Source organism: Panthera pardus, unplaced genomic scaffold (genome assembly GCF_024362965.1).
Source record: "Panthera pardus isolate Hobbes unplaced genomic scaffold, ASM2436296v1 HiC_scaffold_15, whole genome shotgun sequence".
NCBI lineage: Eukaryota > Metazoa > Chordata > Mammalia > Carnivora > Felidae > Panthera > Panthera pardus.
The window spans coordinates 12941129-12953585 of NW_026526710.1; the positions used below are offsets into that span (position 1 = coordinate 12941129).

The 12457-nt window shown below is 50.7% G+C and overlaps 1 protein-coding gene across 7 annotated transcripts in view; it reads left to right on the forward strand.

Annotated features, from left to right (window-relative positions):
• Nucleotides 1-12457, forward strand: part of ACACB (acetyl-CoA carboxylase beta) — a 107995-nt gene that overhangs the window by 49863 nt on the left and 45675 nt on the right. For all 7 annotated transcript variants that reach the window (XR_002085164.2, XM_019467200.2, XM_019467199.2 and 4 more), the window contains 7 exons: nt 200-281; nt 2624-2769; nt 3936-4086; nt 6087-6221; nt 7558-7704; nt 9012-9200; nt 11049-11149. Coding sequence is in view for 6 of the 7 variants with exons in the window: in XM_019467200.2 (XP_019322745.2) it covers nt 200-281; nt 2624-2769; nt 3936-4086; nt 6087-6221; nt 7558-7704; nt 9012-9200; nt 11049-11149 (951 nt within the window). In the remaining variant the exon portion in view is untranslated. The remainder of the gene's footprint in view (nt 1-199; nt 282-2623; nt 2770-3935; nt 4087-6086; nt 6222-7557; nt 7705-9011; nt 9201-11048; nt 11150-12457) is intronic.

Genomic DNA, 12457 nt, shown 5'->3' on the forward strand with positions numbered 1-12457 from the left:
CTTGAGTAAGTGCTGTTTCCTTAAGTCCTGAGGAATGTCAGTTTCCTTGCCTTTTCATCAGTTTTAGCTTTTTTAGTACAGTCAGGTGGGTTGATGCTTAGGCAAGGCAAAGAGCTGAGTGATTGGTTCAAATCCAGAGGACGGCTGCAGAGTTCTCGTTCATTCCCACAGCCGACCGTGAGTCTGTCTTCTCTTTCAGGGGCCAGGTCCTTCCTGCCGCTTCTCTGCTGAACATCGTGGATGTGGAATTAATTTATGATGGTGTTAAGTACATTCTCAAGGTGAAGGCCCCGGGTTTCTCGGATGTCTCCAACACCCTGGAGGCTGGTGGGAGTTTTTATTTCTGCAGTGAGCCATGCCCGGAGTGGACTTGCTCATGCTTGGGTCCTGGGACGCCCCAGGCAGTCCTGTGATCTTGAAACCTAAGCCCTTTGGGTTTCAGAATGCACAGACATGAGCGATAGGCACAAGGTACAACGGAGCATGTGTTAGCGTCCCGGGGCCACAGTAACAAAGTACTGTAAGCTGGTGGTTTCAGACAACAGAAAGGTTATGTCTCGCACTCCGGAGGCCAGAGTCTAAAATCCAGGTGTCCGCTGGGCCCTGGTTTCTCTGAAGTCTCCAGGAAAGAGTCTGCTTCATGCTTTCCTAGCTTCTGATGGTTGTGGGTGATCCTTGGTATTCCCCGGTCTACAGACTGTCACCCTGATCTATGCCCCTGGCTTCATATGACCGCCTTGCATGTGGGTATGTGTTCACAGTGTCTTCCTTCTGCATTGGGTCTCTTCTCAGAAAATCACCAGTCAGATCGCATTTAGGGCCCACCCTCCTCCGGTAGGACCTCTTTCAACTAATTACACCTGCAAAGACACTATTTCCAAATCAGGTTGACATTCTGAGGTGCCAGGAAGGACATGAATTTGGGGGGATGATATCCAGTCCAGTACAGAGCATGAGCAGGACCTGTGCTGAGCTGGCATAGTGTGTGGGTCCCTTTCCACAGGGCTGGTGAGGCCAGCTCTGCACCGAAGGTCAATGTGTGGCTTTCTAATCTCTCCCTGGCCCACCTTCAGGGCTTTCCTGAAGGTTACTCGGGGTGGCTGTCCCTTCAGAAGTATCCGGTTACCCTTGCTGGGACACCCGAGGTCAATTCAGCAGAGACTATCAGGGAGTCTCTGAGATGTGCGGTCACAGGGTCAGGCCCTAGTTCTGAGTCGGGGTGACCTGTAGGGCCAAAGTGTCCCCAAGAAGCTAAGGCGGCCTTTAGGGAGGGAAAAGATAACCGAACTTGAGTCAGCTTTTGAGGCAGAATATTTATTTTCTGTTATCTTTAAGATCACTGAGCACTTTACGCTTCCAACTTTGGGGTTTTTCAGGTTTAGTTCAGCCAAACGAGCGTGTTATCCGTGCGGGCGTGCTTATAAAACCACTTTTTACCCCTCCATGCTTCGTGGCTATTCTGGGGGCCCTGGTTCCCCCAGTGTGATTTTTAAATATGGCACATGCTTATTGCATAAAAGTCAAAAATTTCAAACAAGCACAAAACATCAAAAGAGCAAAGCCCTTCAGGTGCTGACTCCGGGAGGCGATCCCTATTAACGTCTCAGCAAATCTCTTTAAAATTTTTTTCCCCTCAGGCATCGATTTTGCACATTGAGATCATGGTGCAAATACTGTTTTACTGCTTTGATATTATTACGGCATGATGTTTTCCCCTGTTAGTAACAAGGTTTCTTATATCAGGTTGTTGTCTCTAATGCTGTCCAGTAGAACTTTCCGTAGGAAGGCAAATGTTCTGTATCTGTGCTGTCCAGTATGGGGCCACCTGTATCTACTGAGTGCCGAGGAACTAAATTTTCCTTTTTTTTTTTAAGTGAAATTAATTTACATGTAAATAGCCAGCCTAGCCAGGGGCGGCCATGTTGGACAGTGCTGGTCTAGAGTATTCCATTGCAAGGTCGTTAGATGGCTACTTTCTCAGTCTTCCTGTTGCCACGAATAGTGTTGCAATAGACATTCCTATACTTCTTAATACCTTTTGTTTCCACATGAATATTTTACGGGTCAAGGGCTCTTTAGGGTGTTTCGTGTTCTGAGAGAGAGCACTCACGTCGAACCGAAGGCTAGTATGTCCGGTTGAAGTACAGAGCTGAGGTCAGGGCCTGGCCACCTGTGCCTTTCTCGAGTGTCCCAAATGTCTGGTGTGCCCCCGGGCAGAGCCGGGTCTGAGGAGGACAGAGTCCTGGTCACTGCTGGAGTCTCCAGGACTGCCTCGCTCCCGGCGAGACCCCCACCCCATCTCTTTGCTACTCAGGGTGGCCCTGCTTGGGGGCTGATGCTTGAAGACAGGAATCGGAAGGGCAACCGATTGGTGGGGATGTGGCCAGGCTAGAACTCCGCCTGTAGCCAGTGGCCATCAGGCCACCCAGGGGACAAGTATGGCACCACTCTGCAGCTCCAGCAGTGGCTCCCTGGGGGCGAATGAGGGCCGAGACTGGAGAGATTGCAAACGTCCACCGTGGCACTCCCACTGTGGACCCTAGCCCTTGCTCGTGGCGCCCTGGCACCCAGGGACAAGCGGGCCTCCTGAATTCGGGCAGGGACACTGAGTCTGTCCCTACAGGTGGCCCGGCAATCTCTGACCATGTTCGTCCTCATCATGAACGGCTGTCACATCGAGATCGACGCCCACCGGCTGAATGACGGTGGGTTACTGCTGTCCTACAATGGCAACAGCTATACCACCTACATGAAAGAAGAGGTTGACAGGTACATGGCGGGGTACACAGAGCCGCGGGTTGAAAATACAAAGCCAGCTGTGTGCAGCCCAGGAGTCTTCGATAAAGTACCGTTTCCAGTAAATTCTGGGGCCCATGGAGAGGTTAATCTCTTGGCTGGAAAACCACCAACTGGCAGACATCTGGGGGGAGGCTCCCAGGAGGCCCGTTTCTAGTGACATAGCGGGGTTCAGAGCCGGATGGGATGTGACTCCCAGCTCCGTGGCCTGCGAGGTGTGCGACAGTGTGTCAGCTGCCCCTTGTCTGAGCTGCGGTGCCCACACCGGGCTGAGCGCAGGCTTGGAGGAGAAACAGCCGTCCAGTTAGGGCAACGGCTCCTCGTACCAGGCACGGAGCTAGGTGCTGGGATGAGACCGTGGTCACGACCCATGGAGCCTGTTGGCGAATGTGACCCATTAAACAAGCAGAAGTGGCAGGAAAGGTCTCTGTGCACCTGAGTGGGTGAAATACAAGAAGGAGACCCAGGAAGCACGTAGCAGTGGGGCATCACGAGATAGACCCAAAGACCCTCCTATTCCGATGCAGCTGACCACACTGAGCTCATACAATGAAATGCGGACCATCCCTGACGAGCAGGCAGTACAGACCCTCTCTCCCACTCCAGCCGAGGACAGTCAGGCCCAGTGCCTGCGAAAGCTCCGCTTAGAGAGTTGTCTCCCTTCCCAACCTTCGAAGTTTTGGAAGAAGGCAGACTGGATTCGCCCCAGCCAGAGCACTATTTTATTACCTCTTTTTAAGCCATGTTCTGTCTGCCAGGAATGTTCAAGGTTATTATAGGCTCCCCCCGGGGGCATACTCTCCCCAGTTCGGTGATAAGGCGAAGACTTACCATTGGTAACTATGTATCGAATAATATTGATTGCGTTCTCTGTGCCTGTTAGAATTCTGTCAGTAAAAGGGACTTGTTTTAAGCCAGAAAAGGGTCACACCTTTTGCTCACCCGCTTCATTCCCAGTTATCTCTGCCGTAACCGTCAAAGGCTAGCATTTGGGAAAGTTGGAATCCAACAGACCACGTGCAGGGTCATGCTCATGGCTGCCTCTAGGGAGGGGGAGATACCGACCAAAGCCTGACTTGGGCGTGCGGGGTGGATGGTCCTCCCCATCTACCCGCCTGCCTGCCCGTTCTCCCTCCCAGTTACCGTGTTACCATTGGCAACAAGACCTGTGTGTTTGAGAAGGAGAACGATCCCACGGTCCTGAGGTCCCCTTCGGCCGGGAAGCTAATACAGTACACGGTGGAGGACGGGGGCCACGTCGAGGCTGGGAGCAGCTACGCGGAGATGGAGGTGAGCACAGAGCCCGCCCCTGGGGTGAGGCTGCAGCCGGGTCTCCCCTCCTCCCACTCCCCAAGGGAGGACCATCCGCCATCATCCAGTCTGCACCTCTCCCCTGGGCTGCCACCTGCTGACTCCTCAGAGAGCCAGTATGTGGGGTTCAGCCCAAATTGTCTGCAGTGTTCAAAGGGAAAACCTCCAAAATGTACACTCTGCAGGAACGAGTGAGAACTGATTTTTTTTTTCAAGCTTATTTTTACTTATTTTGAGAGAAGGACAGGAGAACAAGTGAGAGAGGGACAGAGAAGAAAGGGAGAGAGAGAATCCCAAGCAGGTTCCACGCTGCCAGCGCAGAGCCCGATGCGGGGCTCAAACTCACGAACTGTGAGCTCATGACCTGAGCTGAAGTCAAGAGTCAGACGTCTAACTGACTGAGCCACCCACGTGCCCCAAGAACTGATTAATAATAATGACGGTGATGATTTAACAAGCCGTAAGCCAATACTTATAAAGTGCTTGCCTGTGGCAGGTGCTACTGTAGGCATTTTACGTGTCTTTAATTACCTTCTGTAATCTTTCCGGCAACAGTCATAGGAGATGGGCACAGAGAGGATTCCCACTTGACACATGAAGAAATGGGCCCAGGCAGGCCGAGGAACTCACTCAAGGTCACACAGAGCTAGCTAGGGTTCACACCTGGGCTCCATGCCACGCTGCCACGGTAAATAATACGATGATGGCAGTGAAATGCGGCGGCTGTAGGAGGTGGTCCTTGCTGACCTCTCGCCATGTGCCAGGCTCCTCTTCTCGGGTAATCCTGGTTACTCAAGAGGCCTGTGAGGCGTGGCTGTCTTCCATTTTATGGTTGAGGAGAGTGAGGCTCAGAGAGGGCAAGGCACCTGGTAGAGGTCACGGAGCGATGGGTGGGGTGCTGGGCTCCAGCCCAGGTCTGTCTCGGGCGCCCAGGCTGTGAGCTGCTGACCTAAAGGGTCACAGTGCCGGCTGCCTGCAGCCCACGCCACGGTGGCAAAACTCATCGTGTCTGTGTTGGCAGACCGTCAGGCCAGTCAAAGGGGCTGGTGACTGTGCTGGGAGCATGTTCTTCTTGCCACCAAGTGTTCCCCAGAGGGTTTTCTCACTGCCTTTAAGAGAGGAGCCGGTCACTAGGGGCGCCTGGGTGGCTCAGTCGGTTAAGCGTCCGACTTCAGCTCAGGTCACGATCTCACGGTCCGTGAGTTCGAGCCCCACGTCGGGCTCTGGGCTGATGGCTCAGAGCCTGGAGCCTGCTTCTGATTCTGTGTCTCCCTCTCTCTCTGCCCATCCCCCGTTCATGCTCTGTCTTTCTCTGTCTCAAAAATAAAACGTTAAAAAAAAAATTAAAAAAAAAAGAAAGGAGCCGGTCACAAAATACACCATTTTTTCGGAATATGTCTGTTAATCCCCCCCCCCCCCAAATGATTTAACTGTATTTCTAAGAGAGAGGCTTTACATCACAAATAAAATCAGTTTCTGGGGCACCTGGGTGGCTCAGTCGATTAAGCATCCAACTCTTGATTTTGGCTCAGGTTTGAGCCCCGCATCGGGTTTTGCGCTGGCAGTGTGGAGCCTGCTTGGGATTCTCTCTCTCTCTCTCTCTCTCTCTCTCTCTCTCTCTCTTTCTCTCTCTCTCTCTTTCAAAAGGAAGTAAATAAACTTAAAAGAAAAAAAAAAGAAAAAAAAATTTAAGAAAGCAGTTTCTGTGCCTGTAAAATGGGTACAATAAACACCTGCCTTCCCAGCTGCCTTTGCAGACGGAGATAATTCACGAACAGCACTGAGCCTAGCACACAGCAGGCTTCTGGCAAATACCAGTTCCCTCCATCCTTTACACATGAACTCTGCTCAGGGAGTCGTTCTATTTAAATGGCCAAGGACCTGCTCCAGAAAACTGGTTCTGGGGGACTCCAGCTGTCACACACGCACACACAGCCAGTCCTGGCAGGCTCAGCTCGTTTCTTCCTTCTGCAAAACAGGTGATGAAGATGATCATGACCCTGAACGTGCAGGAAAGCGGCCGGGTGAAGTACATCAAGCGTGCGGGAGCTGTGCTGGAAGCAGGCTGTGTGGTGGCCAAGCTGGAGCTCGATGACCCTTCCAAAGTACGCCCGGTATGTTGCACCCCGGCACAGCCACCCTGGCTGGCTCTGCCCGTTCAGGGAGCCGAGCTGGCTTAAGACTCCTGACTCTTGTCCTGCCCCTGTGGGCCCCCGGCAGCGGCATGACGGGCACAGAAGTCTGCCTGCCTCTGCTCCTACCCCTCCCATCAGCTCCGCATCTGGCTCAGGGTCAAACTCAGGTTCTTCTGATAACCTACAAGACCCCAACTGAGTTGTCCCCCACTGGCTTTTTCTTCCCCCCACTGTCTTCTCTGGCTTCACCCACTTTTCTTCCCCCCCTCATTTAATCAAACACGCCAGGATCTTCCACTTAGAACCTGCCCCCTTTGCCCAGAAGAACCTTCCCCCAGATGTTTTCAGTGCTTACCCTCTTACCTCTTGTAAACATTTATTCGAGCGTCATCCCTGAACCCCCCTCCCCACCCTCCGCAGTGAGGCCTTTCTGGACCACCTTTTAAAAATGTTTAATAGCTTTTTTTAGTTTTATATTCACAGAAAATTTTGGCAAGATAGTACAGAGAGTTTCTATATACCTTGCACCCAGTTTTCCTCTTACCGTCTTATATTAGTGTCGCTCAGCTCCATAAGTGCAGGAAGAGGGACTGCCCTTGGCCCCCGCTGTGGGGGCCCAGCTGGAGAACCAGCCCCAGACTATGCAGAACGAAACCCTCTGGTTAATCTCAAAGGACAAGAGGAGCCCACAGGGGTGGGGCAGCGGAAGGGGCAGGAAGCTGAGGGTTCCAGGCCAGCAGAACAGCACGTCCCAAACCTCCTGGGCCCCAGGGCTGCACGAAGTAGGCAGTCAGTGGACATTTGTAGAACGAATGACTAAATGAATGGGCGTGTGAGGTCAGGGTGAACCCTTGGGGGGAGCTTTTTGTTTTTTGGTTCTCCAAGGCTAAATGTTTGTGATTTACAAAAAGCTGGGACATTGGCATGAGAGTTTCGTTAAGTTTTCATCCGGCTAGGTGTTTATGTCTGGGATTGGATAAAGACTGAAAATAAATAGGGAAAATAGATAGTCGTGATTAGAAAGCAAAGTGAAACAAAAGAACCTAATCTCCTCCAGAATCACCGGGGGCACCTGACAACGGATCACGGATCACGGCATTTGCGATGGGGGAGATTTGGGAAGCCAGCATCGGGGTGTGAATGTAGCAATTGTGACTTTCCAGTACGATGTCTTCTGGGTTTTTTCGTTCTTTCTTCCTCAGGCTTCATCCTAATTATATTGTGTATTGGTAGATCTGCCTCGCCCCTCGTTTTTATCTTGTCTCACTCGGGAGGCAGGTGTCCTTGACCTCTGGTTCTTGCTGTGTCTCGTCAGGCCGAGCCATTCACAGGAGAGCTCCCTTCCCAGCAAACTCTGCCCATCATCGGAGAGAAACTACACCAGGTTTTCCACAACGTCCTGGAAAACCTGACCAACGTCATGAATGGCTACTGTCTGCCAGAGCCTATTTTTAGCACAAAGGTAGGTCATGTGCGAAGGATGGGTATGTAGTCTGCACGCGTGTGCAGGTCTGTGAAGAGCCACGAGGGTTTAAACCATCAGATCCGAGGTCTTTACTGAAGTAAGGAATGGAAAAACGGCTAGTCCTCCGTTTTTACAAAGGACTTCCTCACTTTGATTGTAAACACGGGTGTACGTTTCTCTTTGCTTCCATACTGTTGCGAAAGCTGTATTGGTTTTTTGTGGTTCAGTTTGTTGCATCCCGGAGAGTGTTCAAGCTGTGCGTGAGGAAAGGAGTCCGCGTGGGTCCCCTCTTAGAGAGCAAGGAAGGCGCTTTGGTCAGAGACACGCTCTGTTCGTTGTTCATCGTTCCAGGGGCCCGTTGCCTACTTACTCTGTAGAGAAATGAGTTTTCACACTTGCAGGCTTCTGCGCAAGACCCACGATGCTAAATTCATCATCACTAGTAATAACATCGTGCGTCACCTTCTATCTCTTAGTGGTGGTGACTGTGCGGTGGTGTTTATGGCCAGTATGATATTATTTCCACCTTACAGGTAAGGAAACTGGGACACAGAGAGGCTAAGAAACTTGTCCCATTTCATCCGTGAAAAAGATCGGGTTGGATTTGAACACTGGCCATCTGTCTTCAGGGTCTGTGCTCTTAACTCCCGTGCTGTGTTGTCTAATTGTGATCGCCGTGACGGCCGCTCTTCTTTAGCCTTTGCACTTGCCAGCGTGTGCATTCTTTCAGTTTTAAACCGCCCGACCCCTGTGGTGGCAGCACTCTTATCCTTCTCACTCAGAGACTGTCAACATTTCGGCTGCTGGGACCCCTGGAAGCAGCCTCGTGTCGCTGTTAAGCATCTTGGGAGCTTGATGGCCCGAGTTTGCTTCTCACTAGCTGGGTGACTTTGGATAACTCAGTCAGCCTCTCTGTTTCAGGTTTCTCAACTATAAAATGGGAATAATGATTATCCCTACTTTGTAGGGTTATTTCTGAGGATCGGGGGGGAAGGTACAAATGAAAGTTTTAGCGCAGTGCCTGGCACTGAGCAAGCGTCCTCGGATGTGAGCTCTTCGTGTGGCCTTGTGTAATATCCTCACGCCAGGCTGGCGGATGCATGGAGAGGGGAGTGCAGGGAAACTGAGTATTCCCCTTGTGGTCAGGGGGCCATTCCGCTCGGGACTGTTCTAGAGGCTGCTGCGTCTAGCTCTTGGGCTCCTCGAGTACAGGACCTGGGTGGTGCATGTCGCGTGCCTCGTGGAGGGTGGTGTTGCCCAAGGACCCGCAGGGCCTCAGGCTGACGCCGTGGTCCCCGCTTCAGCTGAAGGAGTGGGTGCAGAAACTCATGACGACCCTGCGGCACCCGTCCCTGCCGCTGCTGGAGCTGCAGGAAATCATGACCAGCGTGTCGGGCCGCATCCCCGCCCCCGTGGAGAAGTCGGTCCGCAGGGTGATGGCTCAGTATGCCAGCAACATCACCTCGGTGCTGTGCCAGTTCCCCAGCCAGCAGGTACGTGCCCCCCACCCGGCCCCACCAGGGGACCCCCGGGTGCCACTCGGGAACTCAACTCCCGGTCACTGTGGCCTCTGATCGAGCACGCACGGTGTTGGGGGCTAACCCCACCATTTTCTCCAAAGCAACAACTGTTCAGATGAACACAGGGGCCTCACTCTATAGAACTCAGATTCAGAATAGGAGTGAGTGGTTGCTACAAATGCAGGGAGCATTTTCCACACCTGACCTGGCTGAAAGAGAGGCAGTTGTGGGTTTTTCTTGCAAGACTGTAGCTTTGACTTTCCTCTGGTGTCTGTACGGCGATCATCTTGGGACTAGATGTGTATATAATATTTTTACGTGATGGAAAGCCTTCCAGGGTCGTATAAAATATCTCTAATAATACTATGTTGGCCTGATTTTTTTTTTTTTTTTTTTGCTTTTATCAAGCATTTTAAAGGCAATTTGCTTTTGGAAGAACCTGCCCGTGTCTCATTAGAAGGGATTCATACCATCACTGTTCCCCCACCCACATGTTCGTGATTTGGGGAGCTAGGGGTCAGCCACTCCAGAGGTTGGAATAGATTCCACCAAAAGGGATCTACTATGGATTTATACTGGAACAGGCTGAGTGAAAGAAGCCACCAAAGACCACCTGTTGCATGATTCCATAGAAAAAGCAAATCCCTGGAGACAGAAAGTGGATTAGGGGTTGCCAAGGGCTGGGGGAGGGGGATCCAGACATTTTTAAATGCTTATCGGGTTGCTTTCTGGGATGATGAAAATGCTCTCAAACTAGATAGTGGCAAATGGTTGCACAACTTTGAATGGACTGAGAAATGCTGAATTAGGTGCATACTGATTTCAGGGCGGGGGAGAGAGGCGCCCGGTGGCTCATTCGGTTAAGCGTCCGGCTTCGGCTCAGGTCATGATCTTGTGGTTCGTGAGTTTGAGCCCCACACCGAGCTCTGTGCTGACAGCTCAGAGCCTGGAGCCTGCTTTGGATTCTGTGTCTCCCTCTCTCTCTGCCCCTCCCCTGCTCGTGCTCTCTCAAAAATAAATAAACGTTAAAAAAATAAAAAGAAAATGAATGGGAGACATACCGTGGTATGTGAATGATATCTCGACTGAAAAATAACCAAAACACAACTCTAAAGAACCCCAGTTGAGAAAAGTATGCATTTGGACCTTTTAGGAATTTGTTGTTAGTGTAGACTTTTTCATTAAAAACAATTTTTGTTGCCAAAAGCAGTATGATAATACCAATAAATCTAGTTATAAAAACAAGACCCCCCCCCCCCAGCACCTTCATTTTCCCTGGGGTTGAAAATTCCCTTCCCTTTTCCCAGACCACTCATATTTGTGGAGAAGAATAATACACGTGTCTTTATGGGATTGTTGTCATTTCTAAGCTCTTGAATTCCTCCAGCCATGTGTTGAGAGGGACAAACAGCTGGTGGCCAGAGAGCTTTGGAGCTGAAATTTTTAATTTTTAAAAATGTTTTTTAATGTTTATTCACTTTTGAGACAGAGAGGGAGAGAGGGAGGGAGGGAGGGAGGGTGAGCAGGGGAGGGACAGAGAGAGAGAGGGAGACACAGAATCCGAAGCAGGCTCCAGGCTCCGAGCTGTCAGCACAGAGCCCGACGTGGGGCTTGAACCCACGAACCGTGAGATCATGACCTGAGCTGAAGTCGGACGCTCAACTGACTGAGCCATGCAGGTGACCCAAGAAATTTTCGATTTTTGAATGAGCCTTGAATGGGTCCTCCATGGAATCCCACGGTGGGTCCTTCTGGTGACTTCTGGAGGTGACCGGATCGTATGGTGATGAGTGGTCAGACCTATCCTGTCTGCCCTTCTAGATAGCCACTATCCTGGACTGCCACGCGGCCACCCTGCAGCGGAAGGCTGACCGGGAGGTGTTCTTCATGAACACCCAGAGCATCGTGCAGCTGGTCCAGAGGTGAGTCCCGGGCCCCCCATGGGGTGTAGTTGTCACCACACGAACGTGGCACTCTGGGGCTCTCTGAAGCTAAGACCCAGCCCATGGGGTTACCTATTCCTAACCCTAGAAACTCCAAGCAAGACCCTTTTCTCCTGTGATCTCAGTTCACCAAGTTGTAAAATAGGACTTAAGACACTTCACGCACAGTAAGTCATCCTGAGTTACAAGTGGATTAAGTTTTGTAAAGGGCTGATGACACATGGCACATACTCAGGGGAGCTTTGACTATATGACAGTGGGATGCAGTGGTTTTGTTGGCTTTATAAAGGACTATACTGATTATTGTTGTCGTTTTGAAATCATTGCAGAGGAGAGATGATGAAGATTTTTTCGGCTATGTTTTGTTTTGAATGTTTATTTATTTTCGAGAGAGAGAGAGAGCACACATGAGCAGGGGAGGGGCAGAGAGAGAGGGAGACACAGAATCCGAAGCAGGCTCCAGGCTCTGAGCCGTCAGCCCAGAGCCCGATACGGGGCTCGAACTCACAAACCGTGAGAACATGACGTGAGCCGAAGTCAGATGCTTAACTGACTGAGCCACACAGGTGCCCCAAGAATTTGTATTTTGAGGAGCTATTGAGCAGCAAGAACTATTCTAATGACAGGAAGAATGGCCATGTTGTGTGAAAACTGTGTCGCAGGAAAGCTTTGCATGTAAGGACAGAATCCAAACATTTTTAAACCGGAGGAGATGAAGTCTGTGCACATTTACCACCTTCTGGAAACTACTGGAGGCACAGAGGGGTAGGACCCTGGGAGGCTGCCCCTCTCTTCAGGGAGCTCTTCGGCTCATGGGGACTCGGACTGCTCATAGAGGATCGACCTGACAAAGGGTATCTTTGGATCCCCCACAAGAAGAGAGTTTCACAGCCAAGCGCTAGGAGGGGAGACCCTCCCCCAGAACACTTTGACCGCTAACTTTAAACCCACCCTTTTGCTTCAGAGAAACACCTAGAAGAAAATGAACAAATGTTAAGTTAGCTAAATTCCCTGGCAGGTTTTTCTGTGTTAAACATAAGTAGCAAAGCTCTGTTTTTTGTTTGTTTTTTTTTTAAATTTTATTTATTTATTTAGGTAATCTCTACACCCAACGTGGGGCTCACAACCCTGAGATCCAGAGTCATATGCTTTACCAGCTGAGTCAGCCAGGCACCCCTCAAAGCTCTGTTCTATGTATATGTGTGTGTGTGTGTGTGTATATATATGTATATATATATATATATGTATATATATGCATATATATATATATATATACATATATATGCA